Raw genomic sequence first — 25,845 nt, forward strand, 5'->3', positions numbered from 1 at the left:
ACAAGTATAAAAAAATCAACCAACCATGATCGAATGACCCCCATGCACGTTCGCCAACATATAGCTTGGAGAATCATGTCCCAGCCTTAAGTTTAACTGCATTAAACAGTGTGCACCATGACGCTGGTCACATTAACACACTGGACCCCTAACTGCTCTTAATGAGCAGGTTGGCACTTGCATGGCAGCCTCGACCATTATGATATGAATGGGTTTATGCCTACCTTGCACGGCAGCTGGATTCTTACAAGATCATGTGAGAATCACATATCACAAAGAAAATATATATATATTTTGTCAGGCAGGCTTTAAGTAGGGCGTTTGTGTCTAAACTACTAGTGTACCGGATCAATCAGCATCCGTGAGGAGCTACTGGCATAATTATAAATGTGTGTGTGAATTGGTTAATATTGGCATGTGACTATAGATGACTAGAAAATGCGCTATATAAATGCAGTCCATTTACCATTTACATATTGTAACAAAAACATATAACACAAGTCATTAAAAGTGAAGGAATGAGCACACAGTTGAAACTTTGCTCACAGCTCAGCTCCTATGTTGATGTTGATGTTCTTGTGAAGCCCCAACTATATACATTTGGGAAGTTCTTCTGATTCTTCTGAACCTCCTCCAACATCTCTGGTCTGGGCCCTTGTCGAATATCATCCCACTCTTTCTTAAAATCTTTGCTGTGTGTCTGAAGTTTTTCTGTGAAGGCAAAATTTCCAGAACTAATCAAAACTTATAGATCTTATTAACAAATTCAGGACACTGGATATTTTTCTTAGCCAGCCTACTTGAGAACTCTTTTCATGTGTGCCATTTACATCTGATCGTGTTGTTGCAGCTCTGCAGTGTGTCGGTATCCTCGTCTGCCCAGCCATGATGTATTTACATTTCATTGCCCATTTTTGCATCAGTGACAGCAGTGGCAGGGGAGAATTTAGCTCATATTTTATTAAACCAATCTGTGGCTATTGCAGTTTACTCAGAAACTTGGCAGGTCGTCTTGAAATACTTTTTAATTCATTATTTACAATGTCCCAGTGACACATGCGCACACACATACGCATGCACACACACACACACACACACACACACACACACTGCACACACACACACACGCACACGCATACACACACACACACACACACACACACTGTGATTCCTCTGAAATGTAGAGAGCAGAGCCAGAGGATGTGCCCAGGCATTGTGTCTGTGTGTGTGTTTCTGTGTGTGTATATGGTTGTATTTTTAATTTGGATCCCCTGGTCCACATTCAATCCATATTTTTTTATTTTATTTGGTCACTAATGAGGCTCCTATCTCAGTTCAAAGAAAAGAAAATTCTTTCAAGTATCATTGCATCTTTGGCGTTTGTTTATCGGCATCATTATTAAGGCATTGAGAAAAGACAGATTATGTTGCATCATTTATTGCATTAGCCTTCAAATAATATTATTTCTGTACTGGACGTTCTGGACAGGTTCTGTCTCCAGCACCTCTGACTTCTCCGTCTGATTGACTGTGAAATGACCTCTTTGGATGTAATGTGGTAAAGTGAAACATAATATCTCTATAGCAGCCTAAGCTCAATGACTCATGGCGTATTAGCTTCGCTGCTTCCTCTCAGCATGCAGAGGCAGTTGTAGTTGTTTTCACATGCCCATTATGCACAGTTGTTGATGCCTCAAGACATGGTTATTTTTTTCTCCTTCATTTTAAGTCAAGCCTCGACTGATGTTGCAGCGAATTGCGTGAGCCAACTTTGACCCTTGATGTTTCTTTGAAGAGGCCTCTAAATAGGTTTGTTCTCTTTGGTTCCCTGCAGGCCTCTCTGGAGCTCCATAATGACCAGAGCCCATTTACCTGATGTGTCAGTATGACACACCGGCAGCCAGGGTTGCTTTCAATGTAAGGCTTTTCTCCCTTTTGTGTGTGCCAGCATTCTTGAATGGCACTGCAGCATTGCTGACAAAATAGTTACCTTCCTCACCCCAGAATCCCTACACACACACACACACACACACACACACACACACACACACACACACACACACACACACACACACACACACACACACACACACACACACCTCTTTTCTCTCCACACACACACACACACACACAGACACACACACACACACACACACACACACACACACACACACACACACACACACACACACACACACACATAGGCACAAACGCTTCCTTTCTCTTTATGGATTCAAAGCCAGTCTTCTCTGGCTCCTTTGTTCCCCACTCCAGGCTGGGCTCAGATCCTCTCTGCTCTCTGTAAGCCTGCTCTGCTCTGTCATCAGGATTACAGGCTGTGCTGTGGCAGATTAATGACTGACAACTCTACACTCCTCTCAGCATCGCGCGGCACACACAGAGCTACTAGGAGAGAGCGTGTGCCTGGTTGTGATGGGTAGAGGAACAACTGCGGGGGAGATAATGCATTGTGTTGGTCTGAGAACAATATGTTAGTTGTGTGATTGTGTGGTTGTGAGACTGTGTGCGCGACAGGGTTTGTGTGTAAATGTGTTATTTTGAAGCGGCGCTACGTGCAGCAAAAGCTTTTCAACTTCTACACCTCAGTGCAGCACAGCAGGACACAGAGTTAAGTTGGGGGCCTCAGCTCAACAAGCGTAGGTTGATGTGTGTGTGCGTGTGTGTGTGTGTGTGTGTGTGTGTGTGTGTGTGTGTGCGCACTTATGTGTACATATGTATGCTTGTGTACTCATGTTTTGAGAGCCCAGCAAGAGAAAGTGGCAGTTACAAGACCAGTACATAAGGGATTGTGGACTCCTGCCTGCCACAGATTTATATTCCCTCCAATAACTCCTCCCAGCAAAAACAAAACAGAGTCTGTTTTTTACTGCTTTGTTTGAGGCAAAGTGGAAGCTGGCAATAGTTGTACAAATCCAAACAAGCAGGCAAACAAACTGAGAGCTAACACTTTACAAAGTTTGGAATAAATTAGGCCAGGATGTCATACCACCTCAGAGGCTCATAGAAACAGCTTATGTGTGTCATGAATTACTAAGTAGTAATATTTGGGGCTTCTCACAGCCATCAAACAGCTGAGGCTTAATTCCCTGAGACTTGCCCTGAAGTGTCCAGGAAAGTGGGCTGATCGTAGCCGCCATCTGAGGACTGAAAGCGACTGCTCAGTGCATTGAATTGTGATATCTCAGAAATGTGTAACATGTTTTCTGTTTTGCTAGAGATCCAAAATCATTTACATATCATTGTGTCTTAAAAGTGACAAATAAAATGTCTAATAATAATAGCCAGTGGTGGAAAGTAACTGAGTACATTAACTAGTTCCCTTTGGATTGTAATTGCAACCTTATACTTCTACGGCACTACATATCAGAGTGAACTGTTCTTTACCTTTTACTTCTCTTCGTTTATCTGAGAGCTATAGCTACTACTTACTTTCATATTAAAAGTCTACATTTAAATCATATGGTGAGCTTATAAAATACAATGCATTGTTTAAGATTAAACCAGTGGTTCCCAACCTCTTAGACTGAAAGCTATTTCTACTTGGAGCCTCTTGTCACATTTCAGAGGTATATGAGTGCTGGATGGTGGACTTTTGCTTGTTATGGAGTATATTTACATTAATATTGTGCTACCATTTGATACATTATTATAAAACATTGATTATAGCTGCTTTAAATAAAGGATACAAATACTTCTTCCACCACTGATAATGGTTTAAACATGTTGAACTTTGAAAGAAAACACACACAACTAGCTGTGGTAAAATACTTTTATAGAGCAGTAATCCATATCTGAAATATAGCATCCTAGCAGAATAGCTCTGATATGTAGAGAACTCAACTCACTCATTTTCTCAATTTATATATGCCTTTTATGTAAATATGTCACTTCATTTGTTTATATGTGGGACTGTGTGTGTGTGCTGTATGTGCATGTAGATGTGTAGTAGTTTGTTATCAATTACAGTATATTAAAAGTTTGAAATACAGGTCATAATAATTCTTTTTAAATGTCTCTGGATATAAAAGCTGGTGTTCAGACCCTCATTAGTCCATTAATGAAGATGAATCCTCCCTCTGTCCTACAAACTTTATTCATTTCATCTTTTATAAATATTCTACGTCCTCTCTGCTGTATTGCCTCTTGTACAGTGGCCCTTGCCCTGTTCCACCTGCTATATATTCTCTTTATATCTTCTAATTGCTTCCTAACTGTGAGTCATATTGTGGACTGAACTTTTTTTTTTTTTTTTTTTTCAAAAAATAAAATTTTTTTAAAAAAAAAAAAATTTTTTTTTCCAATCAATCCTTTCTTTTTATTCTCCAACAATAAACAGTATCCCCCCTTTTTTTTTTTTTTTTCTTCCACAGTTTCATGTTTGCATTTTAATTCTTTAATTCATTCCGCACTTGTCTTTTAATCAAATCTCCACAGTTTATCATTTGTAGTTCTTTTTAGGGGGTACGCAGTGCAATATAGTACCATATGTCCTCCAGCACTCAGAGGAACCAGAAACATTTCTTCCTGTTCTTCTTGTTGGTGGCAGGTGGTCGCACTGGCTGAGGGGAGTCTTGTTGGTGTGGTTCAGAGTGCTGGGGAGTGGGAGTCTGTGGCAATCCCTCAGGAGGGTCACCCACCTTCCATGTGCGTACCACTTGCCCTTCCTGCAGACGAAAGTCATGCTCTACACTAGAAAGAGAAAGAGAGAGACAATGCGGGAAAGTGTCAGTTATGTTTGTTTAAACCTGCAGTAACTGATATGACTGACTCTTTTAGCTCTATATTTGGTCTCTACCAACTCCAGTCAGAAATATCTGTTTTTAGGCTGCTAGAGCCTTTTCTCTTAAAACAAATAACGGTGTGAGAGCGTTAAGAGTTAACCAAAACAGTAAGCTGCAGGCTGGACAGCTAAACAATGAGCTTATAAGCTTACTATAAGGCTCAATGAAGCCGGGAGCAGAGGATTTAGGTGATAATTCTCTGTAGGTTCATCAGTTCGAGCACATTGTTACATTGTTATTATAAAAATCAATTATAGCCATTTTAAACATTGCAGAAATAAAGATAATAAGTGCAAGATACAAGAAAGAACTAGTGTGAAAAGCATGAAAGAGTAGCAGCAAACACTACCTTATCTGCCACTTCCTAGTAGAAAATAATGAAGTTGTTGACAAAGTGAATCAAGAGGTAAAATGCTGAGTATCACAGAAATGTTACAGCACCAGGACGGATCTCAGGACTGCAGTTGACACACACACCAAACAAAAAGTCAGCAAGGTGCATTGTCAGTCACATGACAGTATAGCTCAGGGGCTTCAGTGCCGAAATGAGATGTGAACTGTGATGCACCTCTGCAGAAGCTATAGGTAAATGTAAGCAATAATAACTGAATGCATCTGCAATAAAGGAATAAGGACAATATTTGCTTAGTGAATTACTTTTGTCAGCAGTTACATGTTGGATAAGCTTTCCCCCCGTGAACTGATTCTTTTCCCATCTTTTCTTTTTTTTATTCATTTTACTTTGCTGCTATTCTTGCTTATTATGCAGTGGCCTAGTTAGCTGGTGTTTCTCATCACAGCATCACAGATGCTAGAAATAAAGAGGACTCCCTCGGTTGAGAAGTGCTGCAGAGGAAGCAATGAGGACTGAGCTCAGCAGCAGTAGGGCCTGGAGTTTTCAGACAAGAACAATGAGGACTCTCACATTCATATCCATCTGGCTTCATAGCTCCCACTCCCTCAGTCACTCAAACACTTCACTCTGGGTGCCCACTGGTATTCTAATGCACAAAATAAACAAATGAAACATCAAACTCCAGACAGGAGCACAGTGCAGGCAATGGATACGGACAGAGTAAACAGTAAAACAGTGAGTGGGTACAAAGAGCCGTGGAGAGGATTTCTTCCCTCCGCAATATTCACAGCAGGTAGGAAAAAAGCCACTTCAACTAAACCTTTTTGTGGCAGATGGGACTGCTTTACAGATTGAAACTGAAGCTGTAAAATGAGGCGCTAGTCAGTAGTAGGCAATGGAGACTATCTCTGCTGTTCTACCGCCCTGAAATGAATAGAGTAAATAAAGTACTCCATTCCAACATCTTCACAGCCTCCCTATTTGTGCCACCATACAGCTCAGCTCCCTATAGAGCTCCCCAGTTGCTCCTGCCTTGTGTCCGCTGTGTTCCCTCTTTGTGAAAATGAATAGCCCCAGTCCACAGCTCTGGCACAGTGGCGCTGTAGGGAGCTGTCCACCCTCAACCTTAATTATCTGCACACTGAGCCCACAAACTGTGGCAGGCAGGGAGCTGTGGACCTAACACAGTACTTTCCGCCATTCCTCTTCTGTCCTCAGATCTTTTCTGGCTATAGGCTGCACCCCACCTCAGGCCCTGCCTGTGGGCAAATTACAGTAGGTGTGTTTTACCGATAATGCAGGCCATAATTTAGATGTAGAGTGTCAGAGCTGCGGTTTATGCAATATAGGTTTCAGGCAGAGTGTGGGAGAGAATGATCGTGCTAGTGTGTTGACGTGAGCCTTATAGGTGGCAGCTACAAGCTCATTTTAACACTAGTGTAACTGAATTTGATAGAATTGTGTTTTCACAGTAGTTTCATTATAATTGCTGTGTGTATACCTGATGTTCTGTAATAGAAATCATATAGCCTTAAAAAAGTCCCCTCCAGTCAAAAATGTGTTTGGGTTATTGTTACATCACTTGGATGTTTGACCTTCACTGTGCAGAATGATGTTTGTGCAGAGTTTGACACTAGAAAGCTGTTTACATGTTCCTCTGCTGAAGGGGGAAAAGGTCATCTGCGCTCAACTTAAATCTGATATGTATGTTCAAGGAAGTCAATCATGGTCCAATATGCAACTTAGAATCAGCGTTGTCTGGTGCTATATACTGAAGAGGCTGACAGCACTCTAGCTCCAGTGACTTTATTATTGATGCTTGACAACACTTCTTTTTCAAGGCAACTTCAATAGAAGTGTCAGATTATATACAGACATCCCACACCCAGTGTTAATCCGCAAACAGTGACATCCTCAAAAAGTTACGAGGGCTCACCGGACTTTATAACAATCACTGAACATTACAAGAAGTTAAGAGAATTAACAAAATTGTTATCCATACAGTATATATTTGTTGCAAGGGACACACAATACAGACTACAACTTTTCAAGTTTATCCCAACAGATGTGCAGATGACTCAATAAGCCATTTTAAAGAGGACAATCTAAAAGGGCTACAAAGAAATGCACACGTCTCTGTGTTCATTTAGCCATTACAACAAATGTATAGTTAGAGGGCAAAGCTAAACAATTGAATAATACAGAGACATAAGATATAATATATAAACAACATTAAAATAATTTAATCAATAGAGAAAAAAGACACGTTTCTCAGGTGTATGCTTCCAACTTGTTGATGATATCACCAATTGTGGATTATATAAGAGGCTGTATCTGATATATCTTGTATTGAACTTGCCTTAGGACCCATTTGGGATCCAAACATCGGTTATACAATACAATAACTGAAGCTTAGTGTGTAGCCATCTTCTTTTCTAATATGCAGTTTACAGAAGTGCGATGGTGAAACTTGAAACCTCCAGTTCCCTTACACTTAGAATGGACTTTTCAGCGAAGAAGTAGACATCTTGTGTCGAGCAGTTCAACTTTTGAAATGAAATACATTTGCATTTTTATAGATTTTTCAATGAGGGAAAAGAAGTAGATGTCATTTAAATTATGTTTAACAAGTTAATTTAACTTTTATGGAAGAGCCATATATTGATTATATCTTACAACATGCCTGGTTGGGATATTTATTGTCTCCTTTCATATATCTAATTGTATTATACCTCCATGTCTTGGTGGTTGAGACAACAATGACTCAGCGTTTCAGTGGGAGGATCAAAGTGACTCCAAGTCAACTGCACATCAGCTGGAAAAGTTAATACATCTTGCAGTTAAACATGTGTCAGTACACTATCCATTCCCACTGTGCGACCTTACTTTGTGCACGTCATTCCATCCTTAGAGATTTACTGTATAAATCTCTTTTTTAATCATTCAATTTTGGAGACAGCGACCTTGGCCAAGAGCAGTACCCCAGCGCATCTCTAGAGGGGATTGAATCAGCAGATTTGTAGTTACCATATAATTTGCCTGGAATTCAAGGTTATTCACAACTGCCAGTTTAAAACAATTAGAAGGAATTAGCAGTAAAATTTGAAATGTGTTACTGGCACTACAAAGTACACATTGCTGTCTATAGTACCATATCTTTTACTGCAGTCAGGTGAATTTAAACACAGTACAGCGGGCTGGTGGTCAGAAGAAAGACCAGGATGCTTACACTTACTTTTCTGTAAATAAGGATGTTAGGGTGCAGTCAGATTGGATACAGGCTTCAAATTTGACAAGCTGAAAATAATTATTCTAAAACAGTAATTTAAAATAATATAAGCATAGAGGTTGAGCAGGGCTCCATCTCTTTTTCATCCTTCCATCTATAAAACATTTATACAACGGCAACAGGAGATCATCATTTCTCCTCTGTCTCTCCTCCTCTGTGCTTTTGCTGAGGGGTGGAAGAGAGACCTTCAGCAGAATTATAGCAGTGCAAAGGCAATCAACTCGAAATATCTTTGCAATTTTCTCTCCTATAGGCTGGATATTCTTTTAAAAAGAGAGAGAGAACATTTTCATTTTCGGCAGAGCAGTGTTGAAGTACCCCACCTGCAAATGCATGTACGCCAACACATAGACTGGGTTGATAAAAGAGATGTGCATGTGTGCACACGCAGGTAGACACTCCACCATCTACTGTACCCCCTCCCCCCCCAACACCCACACACACACACACACACGCAAAATTCCTATTACTAATCAGGAGAACAGGCTGTACCCTCTCCTCTGACTATTATTCTGAGGTTGTCCCACAAGCTGCTTGGCTGTCACAGAGCGTCCCAAACTGTGGTCCAACTTTAAAGATCCTACTTCGATACCTGCATTGACAATCAGATTGCACTGATTTGGGAGATTGATGTAAACGAGTGTGTGTGTACTTAATGTTTGAATCTAAACTTTAAATTTTGGCACAAGATATTCATTTATCCAACAAGGTGTGATTCTGTTCAGGTCCTCCATTTCAATAAAACCTGCAGCAGTATGATACTAAATGGTTCAGAATAAAGTTCTTCCTCAAATACTGATCCATGCATCCTCAGTGTTGTTTGAGCATGTATGTACATGTTTGTCTATGTCCTGTATATTTTCACAATGTGGGATCCAAACTATTACTTAACTGTAGGTTAAGCCACAGTGCAAGCCTCATTTTTTTCTTGCTCTTAATGCAAAAGGTAAGCTATATAAAGCCTTACACTATAGGAAAATTAGGGGTTACAGTTGGGGGCATGTACAGCATTGATCAGTACCTCAGAAGTAATTCAAGGCAGTCAGGGGAAGCCTCTGTCAAGCAGAAACTCTGTGGGCATCATTTAGAAATATTGGACAGTAAGGGTAATTGTATTTTGCAGGCCTAGATTTTGGCCAAGAATTAAACCTGACTGGACAGAGATTCAATTAGTGGCAAGACAATTACACTACTAAAGTGAAATCACAAGCCAACTATAAGGGTTAAGAAGACCACAAAATAAAACAGGGCTAAGAGCTCTGTAAGGCTGTACTCAAGCACAGCAGTGCTTTGAGCTAAATGCTAACGTCAGCATGCTAACATACTCACAATGACAATGCTATGATGTTTAACAGGTGAAATGCTTACCATGTAAACCATCTTGCTTTGAGCATGCTAACATTTGCTAATTAGCGCTAAACACAAAGTCTAGCTGGGGCTGATGGAAATGTCATGAGTTTAGGCAAGGCAAGGCAAGGCAGCTTTATTTGTATAGCACATTTCAGCAACAGGGCAATTCAAAGTGCTTTACATAAAACATTAAAGAGCAGTTAAAAACAATTGAAAACAATTTAAAAACATTAATAAACAAATTAAAAACATTAAAAGACAAGAATAAAATTGATAGTGCAGTATAAGAATAAAAGTTACAGTGCAGTATAAGAAATTAAAGTTAATAGATTATTTAAAGAAAAGCAACATCAAAAAGATAGGTCTTTAGCTTAGATTTAAAAGAACTGAGAGTTGCAGCGGACCTGCAGTTTTCTGGGAGTTTGTTCCAAATATGTGGAGCATAAAAACTGAACGCTGCTTCCCCCTGTTTAGTTCTGACTCTGGGGACAACAAGTAGACCTGTCCCAGACGACCTGAGAGGTCTGGGTGGGTCATAATGTAGTAGCAGATCAGAAATGTATTTTGGCCCTAAACCGTTTAGTGATTTATAAACCAGTAAAAGTATTTTGAAATCAATTCTTTGAGGCACTGGAAGCCAGTATAGAGACTTCAGTACTGGAGTGATGTGATCCACTTTCTTGGTCTTAGTGAGGACTCGAGCAGCAGCGTTCTGAATCAGCTGCAGCTGTCTGATTGATTTTTTGGGAAGACCTGTAAAGACTCCGTTACAGTAGTCAAGTCTACTGAAGATAAAAGCATGGACAAGTTTTTCCAGATCCTGCTGAGACATAAGTCCTTTAACCCTTGATATATTTTTAAGGTGATAATAGGCTGATTTTTTAATTATGTTAATGTGGCTTTTAAAATTCAGGTCTGAGTCCATGACTACACCAAGATTTCTGGCTTTGTCTGTTGTTTTTAACATTGTCGTTTGAAGCTGAGCGCTGACTTTCAATCGTTCCTCTTTTGCTCCAAAAACAACCACCTCCGTTTTTTCTTCATTTAATTTAAGAAAGTTCTGGCACATCCAATCATTAATCTGTTCAATGCATATATTTAATTGTTGTATTGGGCTATAGTTCCCTGGTGATAAGGTTATGTAAATTTGGGTGTCATCCGCATAACTATGGTAACTTATTTTGTTGTTTTCCATAATCTGAGCCAGTGGAAGCATGTAGATGTTGAACAGAAGAGGCCCCAGAACTGAGCCTTGGGGAACTCCGCACGTCATATTTGTATGCTCAGATGTATAATTACCTATAGACACAAAGTAGTCCCTATTCTTTAAATAGGATTCAAACCACTTTAGTACTGAGCCAGAAAGACCAACCCAGTTTTCCAATCGGTCAAGCAATATGTCATGGTCTACCGTATCAAATGCAGAACTGAGATCAAGTAATACTAAGACTGAAATTTTGCCACTATCTGTGTTTAAGTGGATGTCATTAAAGACTTTAACAAGAGCCGTCTCAGTGCTGTGGTGTGGTCGAAAACCTGACTGGAAGGCATCAAAACTGTTGTTTAACGATAAGAAAAGGTTGAGTTGTTGAAAAACCACTTTTTCTATGATTTTACTTAAAAATGGAAGGTTTGATATTGGCCTATAGTTGCTCATTAGTGTCGTGTCTAGATTGTTCTTTTTTAGGAGTGGCTTGATGACTGCAGTTTTCAGGGCCTGTGGGAAGATACCTGAGAGCAGAGATGTGTTTACAATCTGTAGAAGATCTGAAGCCAAACAATTCAAAACATTTTTGAAAACACCCGTTGGTAGAATATCAAGGCAACAGGAGGAGGTTTTCAGATGTTGTATAATGTCCTCCAGGTTTTTAAGGTTGATTGTATGAAATTGTGTCATGTTGGAATTTGTTTTGCGTGCAGGTATTTGGTCAAAAACCAAAATATTGGACAAATTGAAAATCTGACCTGGCGATGGCTTCTCATGAAAAATTAAGAGATATATTATTACAATGAATTTTGAGGGGATCATGAATATCTGAGTACCAAACGTCATTAAAATCCATCCAATTGTTGAGGTATTTTATTAAAAACCACAAATGTCAACCTCATGGTGACGGTAGAGGAAAAGTTGAACGATCACTAAACTCAGTAGGATTTATCCTCTGGGAACCATGAATGTTTTTCCAAAAGTTCATGGCAATCGATCCAATAGTTGTTGAGATATTTCAGTCAATGTGGTGAACAGAACATCAGACTGACATTGCCATTCACAGAGACACCGCTACATGGCTATAGAACTGTCTCAACATAATGAGTTATTTACAACAAGTTTTTAAACAGTGTCTGCTATCTGGAAAAAATATAATTAAATCAGTATGTCAGGGTGACAGGCTTAAAAACGAAATATGAGCTCCAGATAATTAAGTTGTAATCATAAGAAATTGTCTTACATCCAAAGTTAATCAAATAATTAAGGTGCAATCTCAAGCCAGACACCCAGTCAGCTAGTGTCAGTGTTCTTGTTGTCAGGTTCAATTTATTGACAGCTGGCTGAGGCATCTTATGTCTGATGGCTTGAACTGATTGGAATTGACATAGGATCGCTCCCAGTGTAACTACAAAGCTGAAATCTGTAATCTTAAAGTGCTCGTATTATGCTCATTTTCAGGTTCATAATTGTATTTAGAGGTTGTACCAGAATAGTTTTATGTGGTTTAATTTTCAAAAAACACTATATTTTTGTTGTACTGCATATTGCTGCAGCTCCTCTTTTCACCCTGTGTGTTGAGCTCTCCGTTACAGAGTGAGGCATCACACTTCTGTTCCATTTTTTTTGGGAGTCGAACATGTGCAGTACCTAGGTAAGGACTACTAGCTTGTCAGCAGCAGAGTATGAGGGATTGCCCCGCTAGTAGCTAGGCAAGCATTATAACGTTTGTTACAAAGTGACACACGTTTGTCACGGAAGTAAAGGCTGGATTACAACAGAGCTGTTTGGAGCAGTTTGTGAACAATGTTTTCTCTGGAAGATGGTAAGTCCCTTTGGGGTGGACTTTGGGCTTTTTCACTTTGTAAACCTATAATGTGCACAAAAATATATATAACACAATAAAGGAAAGGGAAAAAGCCAAAAAGCATAATATGAGAACTTTAAATATCCACACCTCCATTCATCATTAAAAAAAACTAAAGATGTACAGAAGGCCTCACTAACAAGATAGCAGACTCAGTCAAGAACCAAGGGAAGTTGATGTCTGAACATTGAGGCAACGTATTATTTCAGTTTGTATCGCTGGGAGGAGATTGTGTGACTGAGCAGGAAAAGAAAGACACAGACACTGTGAACATGACTAATACCTCTGGGACATGTCATCATATGATTTATATGCTATCTACGTATGCAATATAATTTATGTCATTAGGATGCTAAAAACTTAAATGCACATCACAAGTAGTCAGATCACATTACTCGAAAATGCCTCTCAGCATGAGACAGAACAATGTATTGTATTAAAACTATGTGTGCTGGGATACAACTTTGGCCTTTTTCAAGGTCAATACATTTGGCTTCATAACTGAGTGCTGAAGTGCTTGGCAGCAATTCAGAATAAACAAAGGGAAACCTGTTGTGAATGATTTTAAATAACCTTGTATAGCTTTAACGTAACTGTCTCTCCCTCCATCTCTGTCCTCTCACTTGCATCTCTTTCCATTGTGTAATTATGAATGCCTAATATTTTCATTTTCATAGCAATTACCCACACATATTTGATTAATGTAACCTTATTTGCAACCTCTAGCACTTTCCACAGAGCTTTGTTTTTCAAAAAATCAACAGCACAGCCATTCCCAGCGAGAGAGTGCAAACTTTCACCTTGTTTGTATTTCTCTCCCTGTGCATGAATAAATGACATAAAATGTTGTTTATTGAAGAGACCAGATGAAGAACTTGGGAGATTTAAGATCAGAGAAAGTCCTCTGCATCAAATAGCTTCGTAAATAAAGAGCAAGTGAGGCTAAGATTGATTACTGAGGAAGCATAAGCTAGGGATGAGGAAATAAAAGCAGATGTAGGCCAGCAGCTTACAGTCCCATCAGAGATAGCCTATAGCAGCTTAACACTTGACCCACTATTGTGGTCTAACTCTCAGTGATTTGTTTACTCTGTAGAGCTCATTGTACCATGGGAAGATGCTGTACAAAGTGTATAAATGAGACAAGCTTGCATACACTAAACCAGCAGCCAAATGCGAGGCTGGCAGTCCTGTGCATCCAGGATCTGCTCAGTGGGGGGAAAAGCTGTTTACTGTGAATTCACACTCATTACTGGTTTACTTTGGGAGTTCACTGTGCGTGCATGCTGCTATCACCTAACTGCGTCTGTCAGTAGCTGTTTTGAGTGTCCTGATTATTAAATGTACCATAACAGAGGAAGTGGTAGGTGAGATGTAGACCGGTGACAACACAAATACACCATGTGTGGCTGTTGCCCGACAAAAATTAAAAACAATTAGTGAGAAAATGAAATAAAGTTATGGTAACAGATTTCTTCTTTTTGGCCACTTAGGGGCAGCAGAAACAAGCTGCAAACACAACATTAACATATTATCATCTTTTGAAGCAATTTTCTAAACAAGCACAGGACTCAAGTCCCGTTTGAAAATGAAAGTGAACTGCTAGTTTTTTTCTAAATTCACAGAATAAACAGAGCTATGTCACGTTCAGCATCTCGTGCGTAACCCTATAGTGAAGTAGCGTCTGATTTTAACCCAAACCACAATGTTTTTTCTAAACTTAGCTAAGTAGTTTTGGTGCCTAAACTAAACTAAACTGCAACCGTTTCACATCGTTAACGACGTGTTTAAAACATCAACAACTTCTGTTTTGGTCTCCACACACTCCTTTGTGAAATATCTGACTCTTCAGCTGCTAAATCCACTATGTTCACTTGCTGGTTGATAACTGTCTGCCCACTGTTTGGTGCTAAACACTTAGTGTATAGTGGGTTTTAGAGCTTTTTTTGCTGTTGCGGCAGAAAGAAACGCTATGAGAGCAGTAAGAGTGAACCAAAAAGTAAAATTGCAGAACGTAAAACAACTAACTGAAACTCTAAAAATGCTTAAACAGTTGAAGAGAACCGCAGGATCATGTTATAGTGTCCGCTCTGCAGTTGCCTTGTTTCTCAACCACTTAGCAGGAACGTTTGAGCTACAGTACCATGGTTAACCTGTTATTGTCGGCCCTGAACTACTGCACATATCGTTGCAATTTAGTCTAACTGTAAGTCTGCAGTTTCACACTTTCAGTGCAGTTAGACTCAAGTCAGTGTAGATCTGTGTCGAAAATAGCTGCGCTGTGCTGGTATTGGACCAAAATCTAGTGTTTGGTCTCCTGGAGCTGTTGTGGGCCAAATTTAGTGCAACATATGTTATGAGGTGTGCTTACTCAGTCTGTCTTTACAATTCAAGCCAGGATTTTCCTTAACACCCGTCCACAGTGGATATTTATCCAATGCTTAGCGATGGGTAGACACGAAAGTACAATGTTTTTGTAAGTTGTGATTTGTTCAAAAGTCACCTGGATATTATCATGGTAAATCAACTGTACAGTAAGTCAGCTAAGGTGAATTAAAAAGGGAAAATGTGATGGCAGGTTGCACACAGAAGCTGTTTGTCCTCAGCACCACTGAGGTATTGAGTGATAGCTGCTGGAGCGGAAGGCTCTGATGGATGGCTATTGAGGAGAATTGAGAGAGGGGTCTGACGGCAGGGTGGCAGTTTGCCACCCGAAAAAAACACAAACTAGCAGTTAGGATTCATATTTATCTCATTCACCCATTCATAAACACACACTAACATATGGAGGCATTTTTCACAGTTTTCTTTATGTGAAAGGGGTGTGTTTTTAGTTTTATCTCTCTAGCATGGAGGTGGAATGGATGAATACGAGGGGTAATGAAGATTTAGGGCTAAGGTGAGCTGGGAGGATAGTTGGAAGACATGCATAGAGGCAGAAAATAGGGAGCAGATTGACACCAATTTTTTTTGGGATGACTAAAGAGGTCAAGAATATATGACAGACATATCTAACAGAATAACAGTGGTTTGTTTATCAGGGTCCAAGCCCGAGTCTGGCAGAACCGGTGGTAGCGAAGCTACGCCGTTCACACAGCAGGGCTATGGAACCCTATTGCTTTTCTAAGGTTTCTTATTATTATTTTTCCACCGATAAAACTATGCTACAGCCTAAACCGTACATGGTGGGGGGTGCCGTTTTCAGGACTGGTCCAGATCCCTGCAGGGACCTCGGACAAAAAAATTCCGCCACTTACACCACTAGGTGGCGCTATAGCAGAAAAAATGCGTTTGCATAAATAATTATAAATAATAAATAATAAATAAATTACGCACAAACAAATTTGTGTAGCTAGCTACGAAGACACAAACGTTGCCATATCTCGGCCAAAATAAATGGTATCATCGCGAATCTTTAGATTCTTGTTTGTCATGACCCTCTAAGGCTCCCCAATCAATTTTACAAACATTGGCCACTAGGGGGCGCTATAAGTACAAAACGTTTATATCTCATGAATGGCTCATCCGATTTTTACGAAATTTTGTGTGCACCATCTCGGCCCACTCCTGAGGCCACGCCTACAGTGGGGTACTGATTCGTCAAAGTGGGCGTGGCCTATGGGACTCAGGTTTGGATTCACCACTTACACTAATGTGAGCAACTTAAAATTTACAGTGTAGATGTACAATGGTTCATGGACCTTACCTACCAAAAATTACACACATGGACCACTAGGTGGCGCTATAATGACGTAAAACGTGTTTTTGCTTATAACTCCCACAGTCTACATCGCAGATTAGAAACCCTTATATCCCCGTGTTCCTTGAATCCATCTGAATCTATAATGAACGTAGAGGCCTTTTGGCAAATAAGTCAATGCATTTACATGGGAATAAATTGCAATGGAAATATCTCTGCTGCAGTAAATGCTATCATCACAAAACTTGAGATTATTGTTCGACATGCCACTCTGCGGCTCTCCATCAGATTTGGTGATGATCGCCCTTTAGGGGGCGCTATAATTGAGGTAGAAGTGTTTTGGCCTTTTACGCAATGAAGAGGAACTTTGCAATTGCATCTCACTACAGACCTTGGACCTCGCACTTGGTCAAATTTCCTGACTTTTGTCTCGCCGCCATCGTGCTTTGGGTTCTCCTTTCGCGGGCTCCGCTTTCGTGGGCTCTTAGTGTTGTCAGGGGCGACTCGCGCCAGGGGGGACTGGCGCCGGGGAGGCTTGGACCCCGTTCATAACTGCTTGCAGTTCTAGTATTGTTGTTGTTGCCTCTAACAAGACATGTAGGTTTTGAGTCTAGAGATAATATATCTTTAAAAGCAGATGTATTTAAGTTGTATTCAAGATATTTAATAGATCATTAGGGTAAAACAAAATATGAGGAAATTAATAAAACTATTAACTAAGTCTATGAACTCCATAGAGGGGAAAAATTAAGCAGGGTTTGAACTTGTCTCTCAAGGTGTTTTTGTGTCTTCGAAAAATGGTTGTCTGTGCGCCATCATTCCCGTTTGAACAATTATCATGTCTACAGCTGGCTTTTCACCCCGACTTCAAGTGTGTTGGAATAGCTAATAAAATGTTTGCTTGCAGATGACGAGCATACCCCACCTTCATGCAAATGGATTTCTCACAACCTGTTAACCCAAAAAATGCTTATAACGATCTATGAAGCATTAGGAAACGATTTATTAACCATTAATGAAAGCATTAGCATTCAGCATTTAATATCTCATCTATCGATCATCTCTGATGACATAAGCTCAGTGCCAAAGCAGGGAGAAGATTGAGAGTGGGTGCAAGTAGAAGAGCTTTAGGGATCTAATTTAGCTGTGGGTGTGATTCTAGCATGATTAGTATTTATATGACACATCATCCACATTAGGCAGTGCTTCCCTGTTCCACATGCCACTCTTGATCTTCCTCTCTCCTCCCCGTTACAAAGACACGGCACAATGGTGATGGGCACCATCTGGCACTCACTGTTGGCACAAGTTTGGCTCTGTGATTATTGCCAAAAAGCATTAACAAGGGTTCTCGCTCTCTCTCTTCTCTTGGCGTGTGTCTCTCTCTCCCTCTGTTTCACACCCAGCCTTATATATGTCATTTCTTCACACAAACAAACTCCTGGGTGGATGGATACAGATTTGTAAGGACATATAAGAATTTTACGGTTTCACATCTCCAGTGAATGGGCTGAGACAAACATTTTTTAGATGTAAGCTGCACATAACACTGTGCCTGTTTTCTTTTATAACCATCGTGCTGTCAGAGAAAAAAACAGAGAATATGGAACAAATAATACTCTTTATTTTTATTTTCTTGTTTTCTTGCTGTGAAAATCTCATGCTCCTGCTGGCTGAGCATTTCCTCTGTGTAGTTTCATATGAATGAGATAGATGCCTACAGTGTATTTTCTCTCTCTCCCCTGTGAGGTGCCTGTTGCTCCGTGGCTCAGCCCTGAAGTAAAGATGGATTACTGCAGAAGAACTGCCTGCCCTGCCCTTTACACATTTCACACACACCACTTCTCCATTATCAGCCTCATACACGGGGGAAGCGGCATACACACACACACACACAGGTCTGGAAGCTCTGACAGGGTTGTTAGCAAAAGGTCAGAGTCAAGAATCTGACGGATCTTTCTTCAGAGAAACAAAACCTCTCATATCCAGTTAAACTGAAAATACACCAGCTCTTATTTTCCTCTCTTGTTGTATTTAAATCGGTTTCTATTTATCTGTGTCTCTCTCTTTCTCTATTTATGGTTTAAGATACACAGCAAGGAGGAAATCTCTTTGTGTTTGGATCAATTCCCTGTCAGATATGCACAACCTGGTGAACCATTGAAATATTAGTGAAAAGCAAATCCAGGCTCTGCAGGCTGCCGATTATCCTGATGCTGCCTAGCTGAAGGGACTTAACCTCAGGGTTTAATAATTGCATTATTAGCTGAGTTGGTTGTGTTGACTATTTGGTGTCTAAGATTTATACTTTATTTTTCTTCAAAACCTAAACACTCCACAATATTTTGAATGTTTTAGTTTAGAACCCTCATTTTGATACTATTTATGGCTGGCATTTTCAACAATAACCATTCAATGTATTTGCAATCTGTATATATATATATATATATATATACAGTATATATAGTACCTAATGCCTATATGTGGTCCACCTTTCCCATGTGGGATTGAGTGCCCACACACAAGGGATTTACAAGTAATGCAACCATGTATCATAGGAATTATGTTTACGTACGACTCATTTGCAGCAGCAAATATGTTTTCAAGGAAACATAATGCTACGAGGACACACTTTCTATTAACATAATTAGGGGAGGCTCAAAAAGTCAATACAGAACGCATGCATAAAATGTTCAATGATAATGTTTCCCTTACAACATTCCCTCTTGCAACACAATATCCACTTGTGGCAAACAAAGCAGTTGGTTTATGGTTTGTATGGTTATTTACGCAGTTGCAGCACTCGGTTAAGGTTTGGGAAATATTGTAGTTACAGTTAATAAAAACGCAATATTAACTGGAACAGTCTAATGTATGAAAGTCAGACTCACTACATGTCCTTTCCATGTTTCATCATTCTATGGTTTCAACGTATTGAGCAGACTACTTCCTGCACGGACACTGAACTTTAGCACTTGTACTGTGTGATATGCATAATAGTCCACTATAAACATAATTTCTATGGATACTGGGTAACCTGATTTGTTCATTTAAAGTTGCTTTTAAAATTGATTTTGTCTTCTCTGTCTTTTACGCATGCACGCACACACACACTCACGCACGCACAGGTATTTCTGTCACTGTAATATACTCTATACTCGTCTCTTTTGCTTTGTTGCTTCTTCAAATACTCACTTTCCATCTCCTCCTTTCCCTTAACCTGGGAACTCATTTTATATTCTATTCAGTTTGGTCTTTTCACTGCCTGTTATGATAATGGAAGGGAATAGTCAATGTTTAATGAATGGCTGGAGGCTGGATACAGGTTCAGAAATATCCTTGTGACCAAGAACATGAGAAGTTCATCTATAATTTGCTCACACATCACTGTGTTTCAGAGGAGCTCTGCTAAATGTGCACACACAGAGGCACAGATTTATTTTGGACAGGTTTATGTTCATATGCACACTGTATGTTGCACTGTATGTGCAGATGTTGTCTCCCTGGATAAACTGTGCACATAAACACCTTGGGTTCTGCTTCATTTGGCTGTGGAAGAGAAGGCAAAGCTATAAGCAGCTGCCTAGGCAATCTTTCCTCCTCATCTCCTCTCTGACACTCCTCTCACCCCTCTTTTCTGCTGCTCCTATACCCAATGCAGGGCTGTGCGTTTGCACCACTTCTCCTCATCCCCATTTAGGTGTGAAATGTATTTATATTGAAAGTGCAGAAAAACGGAGAAATGGGGGGAGAGAGCGGAGGAAGTGACACAAGAAATCTACTGGAAAAGGCGTATAAAACCAGGACAATGAGAAGCTGTCAGTAGTTATGGGCCAGTGTTGGGACCGTGTGGAGAGTATTTGAATTGGACTGCTATGCCCTTCTGGGCCACATGAGAAAGTGAATCAAAGGCAGTGAAAGAAAAAGTGAGCACTCTGGAAACGGGGAAGTAGACAGAAGCACATTATAGAGAGCAGGAGTCGTGTGAATGAGGGCTCCATGCACTACAGCCCACAGCTCTTAACACTGACTTGAGTGACAGCAAAGACACTATACATTGTTCTTACTTGATTCTCCACTTTAAAGTACGAACTCTCCATATTCCCTTTATTCAGATACACAAAAGACTTCAGGTAATTCCCCACATGCTGTTTTTTTTTTTTAACTCAATCAGTTAATTCCCCCTGAAATTTATCAGGCTACATTATACTGCCTGTTTAACCATGCAAGATGTGCAGCGCTGCTCCATCATGAGGAACTATCGGACAAACGTGTCTGGCAGTCATTCTTCACCCGCACCGCGCCAACGGTGAGATGTCTCTAGGTCTCCTTTAACACTTTTATTACTTTTAAAAATCTTTTAAAGTCACTGGTGATTCATTTTTAATGTGGATGAATATTCCACTGCACACTGCAGTTAGGCATTTGTAAAAAAAAAAATTTAAAAAAATAAATAAATAGGAGAGTGAATGAGGGATAGACGGTGAGAGATAGAAAGTTGGAGATATTGAGATGCATGCAAGAGTCAGCCCAATTTCCCTCCCCGTGCCCAGAGTCTCTTATGCTCCACCAACTCTCTCTGGTCTATCGCAATCGAAGGATAGCGTGCGATTATTCAGTCCCGTAATGCAATGTTTCAGTGGAGATGTGTGTCAGGAAGCACTGATTCATGTTGGGTGTGTGGTGAGAATGGCGAGTGATGAGTTGTTTCTGTAGGTGCTGTCACAAAATGTTCATCTCAAGCCCTCCCAAATGGATCAGTCTGCGGCCTAGGTCCTACGAGTCTTGGAGACTCGTAGAGGAATCCTCCACCCTACCACCACCGCGCCTGGTATGCATATGCATATCACTGATGTGAAGAGGCGTTCATTGATAAATAGGATGCATTAAAGAGTCACCACAGACTGTGAATGGGATAGAGAGAAAACAATACGAGTGTGAAACAAGGCCACGTTACAGATATCAAACAAGCATGAGTGGCATCCCCACAGATAACAGTCAGCTAGCAGAAAAGAGAGAAAGAGCAAGAATGCTTCCTCAGCAAGCCTTTTCTCAATTATCTGCTGTTCAGCGAAGGCGATGGCAGATTGTGTTTTAAAAAAAAAAAAAACTCTTAGTGGACTCATAGTTTAGCTAAAAACGTATGGTCCGGAGAGTCGTTAATCCATCTCAGAGTAGCAGCCCATCGAGCTCCTCCAGTGAAATGCGTGATCGAGCAATAGACAGAGCAGTAGCAGAGATAAAGCAGCAGAGTACAGATCTGATTAGGCTGCCGTCTCCGCAAACTCCTCGGGGATTAAGCACAACAGTTTCTTGTTAGACCTCCCTACTTTGTTCCATACTGCACATTTGCCATTAGCGAAAAGAATAAGGGAGAAAAATCACAACTGCACTCACTAATTAAACACTCCTGCACGGTCGGCCACACAATCAGATGTATGAACATGTGTGCCACTGGTGCTAGATAAATAAGATCAAATACATCATGCATTTTTTTTCCTTTAATGTGAGACCCTTAAAAAGCAGAACAAATGAAGCACGTGTATGAGTCTTGGTTGGGTACAACATGTTACATTCTGTTGCCACTATATTTACATTTGCATGCTTAATGTGTCATTAGCATTTTTATATAAGCTTTGCCCTGAAAGATGCCCTGAGTAACTGGAGAACAAAGCTCTATGTGCAAACACACAAAGACACACATGTATCATAATAGCTTTGTTCTTGACATATATTGTTTTTGTTAGACTTTTATTTGTCTGTATTTTTTAAAGAAATATTCGCTATTTCCTGCTATTTACCTCCTTTAAATGTAAGCACTTTTAATTTTCTCCTTTTTTAAATGGGCAAAAACATAAAAGTAGTTTACAACTAATCTAAATATGTTCTATGTATTGTGCATTTTCTGTGAAAACCATCCAACCAAAAAAAGCTGAAAGATGCTAAAACACGATGCAGAGCTCAGGTTAACTGCCGAGTCAGATGATATCTGTGGGTACATCACAACTGTACGAGCGACCTCTTTTACATTACACGTTTGATCTATTGTTATTATGAAAATATTGATTATAGCAGCTTTAAAATACAGTTGTGTGACATTAGATTTACTCGGGTCGAATTTTGTAGCAGCTTATTGGTCGAGGACAAATATTCTTGCATGAAAATGATTTTCATTTTTCCAAATATATTGCTGTCTGAGCTTTTCAACTAGATTGATACTGTGTGATGTGCTGAGCTGTGCCTTTACTTTGAGGGCTAAGACTTCTTCAAGAGGCTTTTTAATTGATGGAATCTGTCCTGTCAGATTTTATAGCTTCTCCATCACTCACTCCATTCTGGGCTTCACTTTATCTTTTTTTCCCTTTTTCCTCCAACACCTTCTTCTCTAGCGCTGCCAAATTCTCTTTTTAGACTCAGCTCAACTTGAGCTTTAAAGAAAGAAAATCTCCTTCCTTTTCAAAGCAGGAAAATCCTCTTGTCACACATGAAAGAAGCATGTCGACTTGAGAGGTAGATTGAGCGATAAGTCTTCATCTGACCATAAAACCCAGGATGTCGACTGAGCAGCGTAATATTAAGTGTAATATTTCACTTATTCACTCTCTGTACAGTCATCATCTGTATTTCATATTCCCTTTCTTCAAGATGAGGAACTATCGCTGCTTTATACAGACATTCCTGAGCAGTAACCCTCGCTGTAATATTATAATATATATATATAATATAAATAAAGGTCTTTCAAGATGAAGCTGTATAGCTTCTGAATGAATCATTTTCTTTATATGCTTCTTCTCCCTCTGCTCTTGCTGTCTTTTTCCATTTTTAAATCACAGACTTTTTCCCCTTCTTTTTTTTCTTATCCTCAACTATCTTTCTTCTCATCCTCCCCCACTCTTCTTCTTCTTCTTCTTCTTCTTCTTCTTCTTCTCTATTTCTTGATTGGAGGAGGTTTGCATACACACTATAATAAATTACTGAAAATAACCAGATTAGACTGAATCATTTATGTGGTATACAGTTGTTTAAACTTCAGCCATAATATAATTTGTTTGACAATCTGGTTAATGTTGAGGATGTGTTGCAGCTACAGGAAATACCTTATTAGCGCTACAGAATAATAAATAATAAATGAGTGAGTAGGTGAGTATGCACAATCAAATCACTGAAAGCAATCAGTCTAAGGTGCATACACGCCAAATTACACAGCTCCAGTCCACAATTAAAAAAGACTGATGATGAATCTTGGCCCGTTAATTTAGTTAGGCTTTCTCAGATTTATGACATAATTTGACATAACCCCTCCAAGGGGTTTACATGAGAGTTATAATAATGAGAGTACTGCTGTAACCCTATAACTCCATTTGTTTCTGAGACTTTTACATCATATATATATATATATATATATATATATATATATATATATATATATAATATATATATATATATATACATATATACACAAACACACACACATACATTTCCTAAATAGCATGCCATAAAAAACAGATATATATTATATAATATGCATGTCTATATATATGTAATATACACAAATAGAAATAACAAAAAAAAAAGATATTTTTGATTCTCTAAAAAAGCTCAATTGAAATAAATAAATTGCAGTAAAAGCCAGATGTATAATATATGATACAAACAGAAATATGCAAAATAAATTGCTTTTTTTTTTATTCTGTCAAAGGGTAAATTATCACCTGAATTAAAAAAAACATATATAGAATTCTGATATATCTCATGGCTTTACAGGTTTAATACAGTAATGCACTCCGGATATCATATATCCTCTCTCTCCACTATTTCTTCCACCTCTCTCTTCTTTTCTTTTTTTGTGAATGTGACATTTACAACTAAGAGACAGGGATTTCAATTTCATAGCAATCCACACTTTTCTTTTTGCCTTTCTTCACCCTCCTTTAAACTGTGAAATCCTGTTTGATAATTGATTGATTTCAATTCAAATCTCAGAGCGGAATGATCATGTGTATTACTGTGTGTGTGTGTGTGTGTGTGTATTTGATGGAGTAGAAAAATGAGAAGAGTAGAGGAGGATAATGAAAACAAGTGGGCACACGGTTGCACAACTTAAACCTGCGTTGTTCACCTCATTAAATCTGAGAGAGAGAGAGAGTGTGTGTGTGTGTGTGTGTGTGTGTGTGTGTGTGTGTGTGTGTGTGTGTGTGTGTGTGTGTGTTGTGTGTGTGTGTGTGTGTGTGAGATAAGTCTTAATAAATATTAACTGATCAAACCTGCAGTGGTGTTGTGGTTGCAATGACCATGTCCATACTCAAAATGCTGTACCCGGCTGTGCTGTCACACAGAGCAGAACGACAATCCTACCAGGCCATAAAACTGAACTCCCAAAACTGATGTGATTCAAAATGACAGCGTGATGCACATAACTGTGCGCCGAGACACGCACTGTGCTCTCGGTGCTCACAAGTAAAACATGCAATAAATATGCCGAAATTCTCACTCACAGGAGGACACATCCATCCGCATACCTGTAGATGATGCAGGCACAGTCCCTGCAGGTCCCACAGTTTTCAATGTCCTGTCCGGTCCTGTATGAATGTCTTCTGTTGAAAAGCACAGAGATGACATATCAGGGGTAAAATAGTGTGTGTGTGTGTGTGTGTGTGTGTGTGTGTGTGTGTGTGTGTGTGTGTGTGTGTGTGTGTGTGTGTGTGTGTGTGTGTGTGTGTGTGTGTGAGCCCACAGACATATTTAGGTTATCGTTTCCCTTGTTGAACCAAATTTCTGGCACACACATCCCTGCAAATACACCAATCTAATCCTCTCTGAAATCACCCCTGATCATTTTTTAATGAAAGATCCCCCCTCCAACAGGCTCAGGCTGTTACGTAAACCATGAGTCACTATATCACTCCAGGCATGAAACAATGCTTATGTGGTAAAAGTCAAAACTGCATGCATTAGACTTAGCCCCATCACTGAATTCTTATACTGGAACATGCAAGATTTGTCACTTTATGGGACAGAAGGCTATGCAGTCAAAAACGTTCAAAAGTCTGCAAAGTATAGTGTTGGCATTAGTGTTAGGAGTATGATTTGGATTACGCTGCTCAGATATCAGCCTTTCCATGGATTTATACAGTAGACACACATCCATCCATGTCTATCTTGTCCTATTGACGAGTTCTCTCGTCCCCACATCATGTACTATTTTGGTATGATAAGGCGGGAGAAATTACTAAGCAGCTTACAATGTAGAAAGCAGATTAATTAAAGACTTGATG

At 39.6% G+C, this 25,845-nt stretch overlaps 1 protein-coding gene across 6 annotated transcripts in view; it reads right to left on the reverse strand.

The window, feature by feature from the left end:
* Positions 1 to 4,382: 4,382 nt before the first annotated feature.
* LOC120545385 (proteoglycan 4) overlaps positions 4,383 to 25,845 on the reverse strand; it is a 34,928-nt gene continuing 13,465 nt past the window's right edge. For 2 of the 6 annotated variants that reach the window (XM_039779648.1, XM_039779647.1), the window contains exons 3-4: positions 25,066 to 25,164; positions 4,383 to 4,710 (exon numbers count right to left, since the gene is read on the reverse strand). In XM_039779648.1, coding sequence (XP_039635582.1) covers positions 4,521 to 4,710; positions 25,066 to 25,164 — 289 coding nt within the window. In that variant the 3' untranslated portion in view covers positions 4,383 to 4,520. Of the gene's footprint in view, positions 4,711 to 25,065; positions 25,165 to 25,845 lie in introns of those variants that run through there. The other 4 variants (XM_039779649.1, XM_039779651.1, XM_039779650.1 and 1 more) reach the window with 4 other exon arrangements.

This window comes from Perca fluviatilis, chromosome 17 (genome assembly GCF_010015445.1).
Source record: "Perca fluviatilis chromosome 17, GENO_Pfluv_1.0, whole genome shotgun sequence".
Lineage (NCBI taxonomy): Eukaryota > Metazoa > Chordata > Actinopteri > Perciformes > Percidae > Perca > Perca fluviatilis.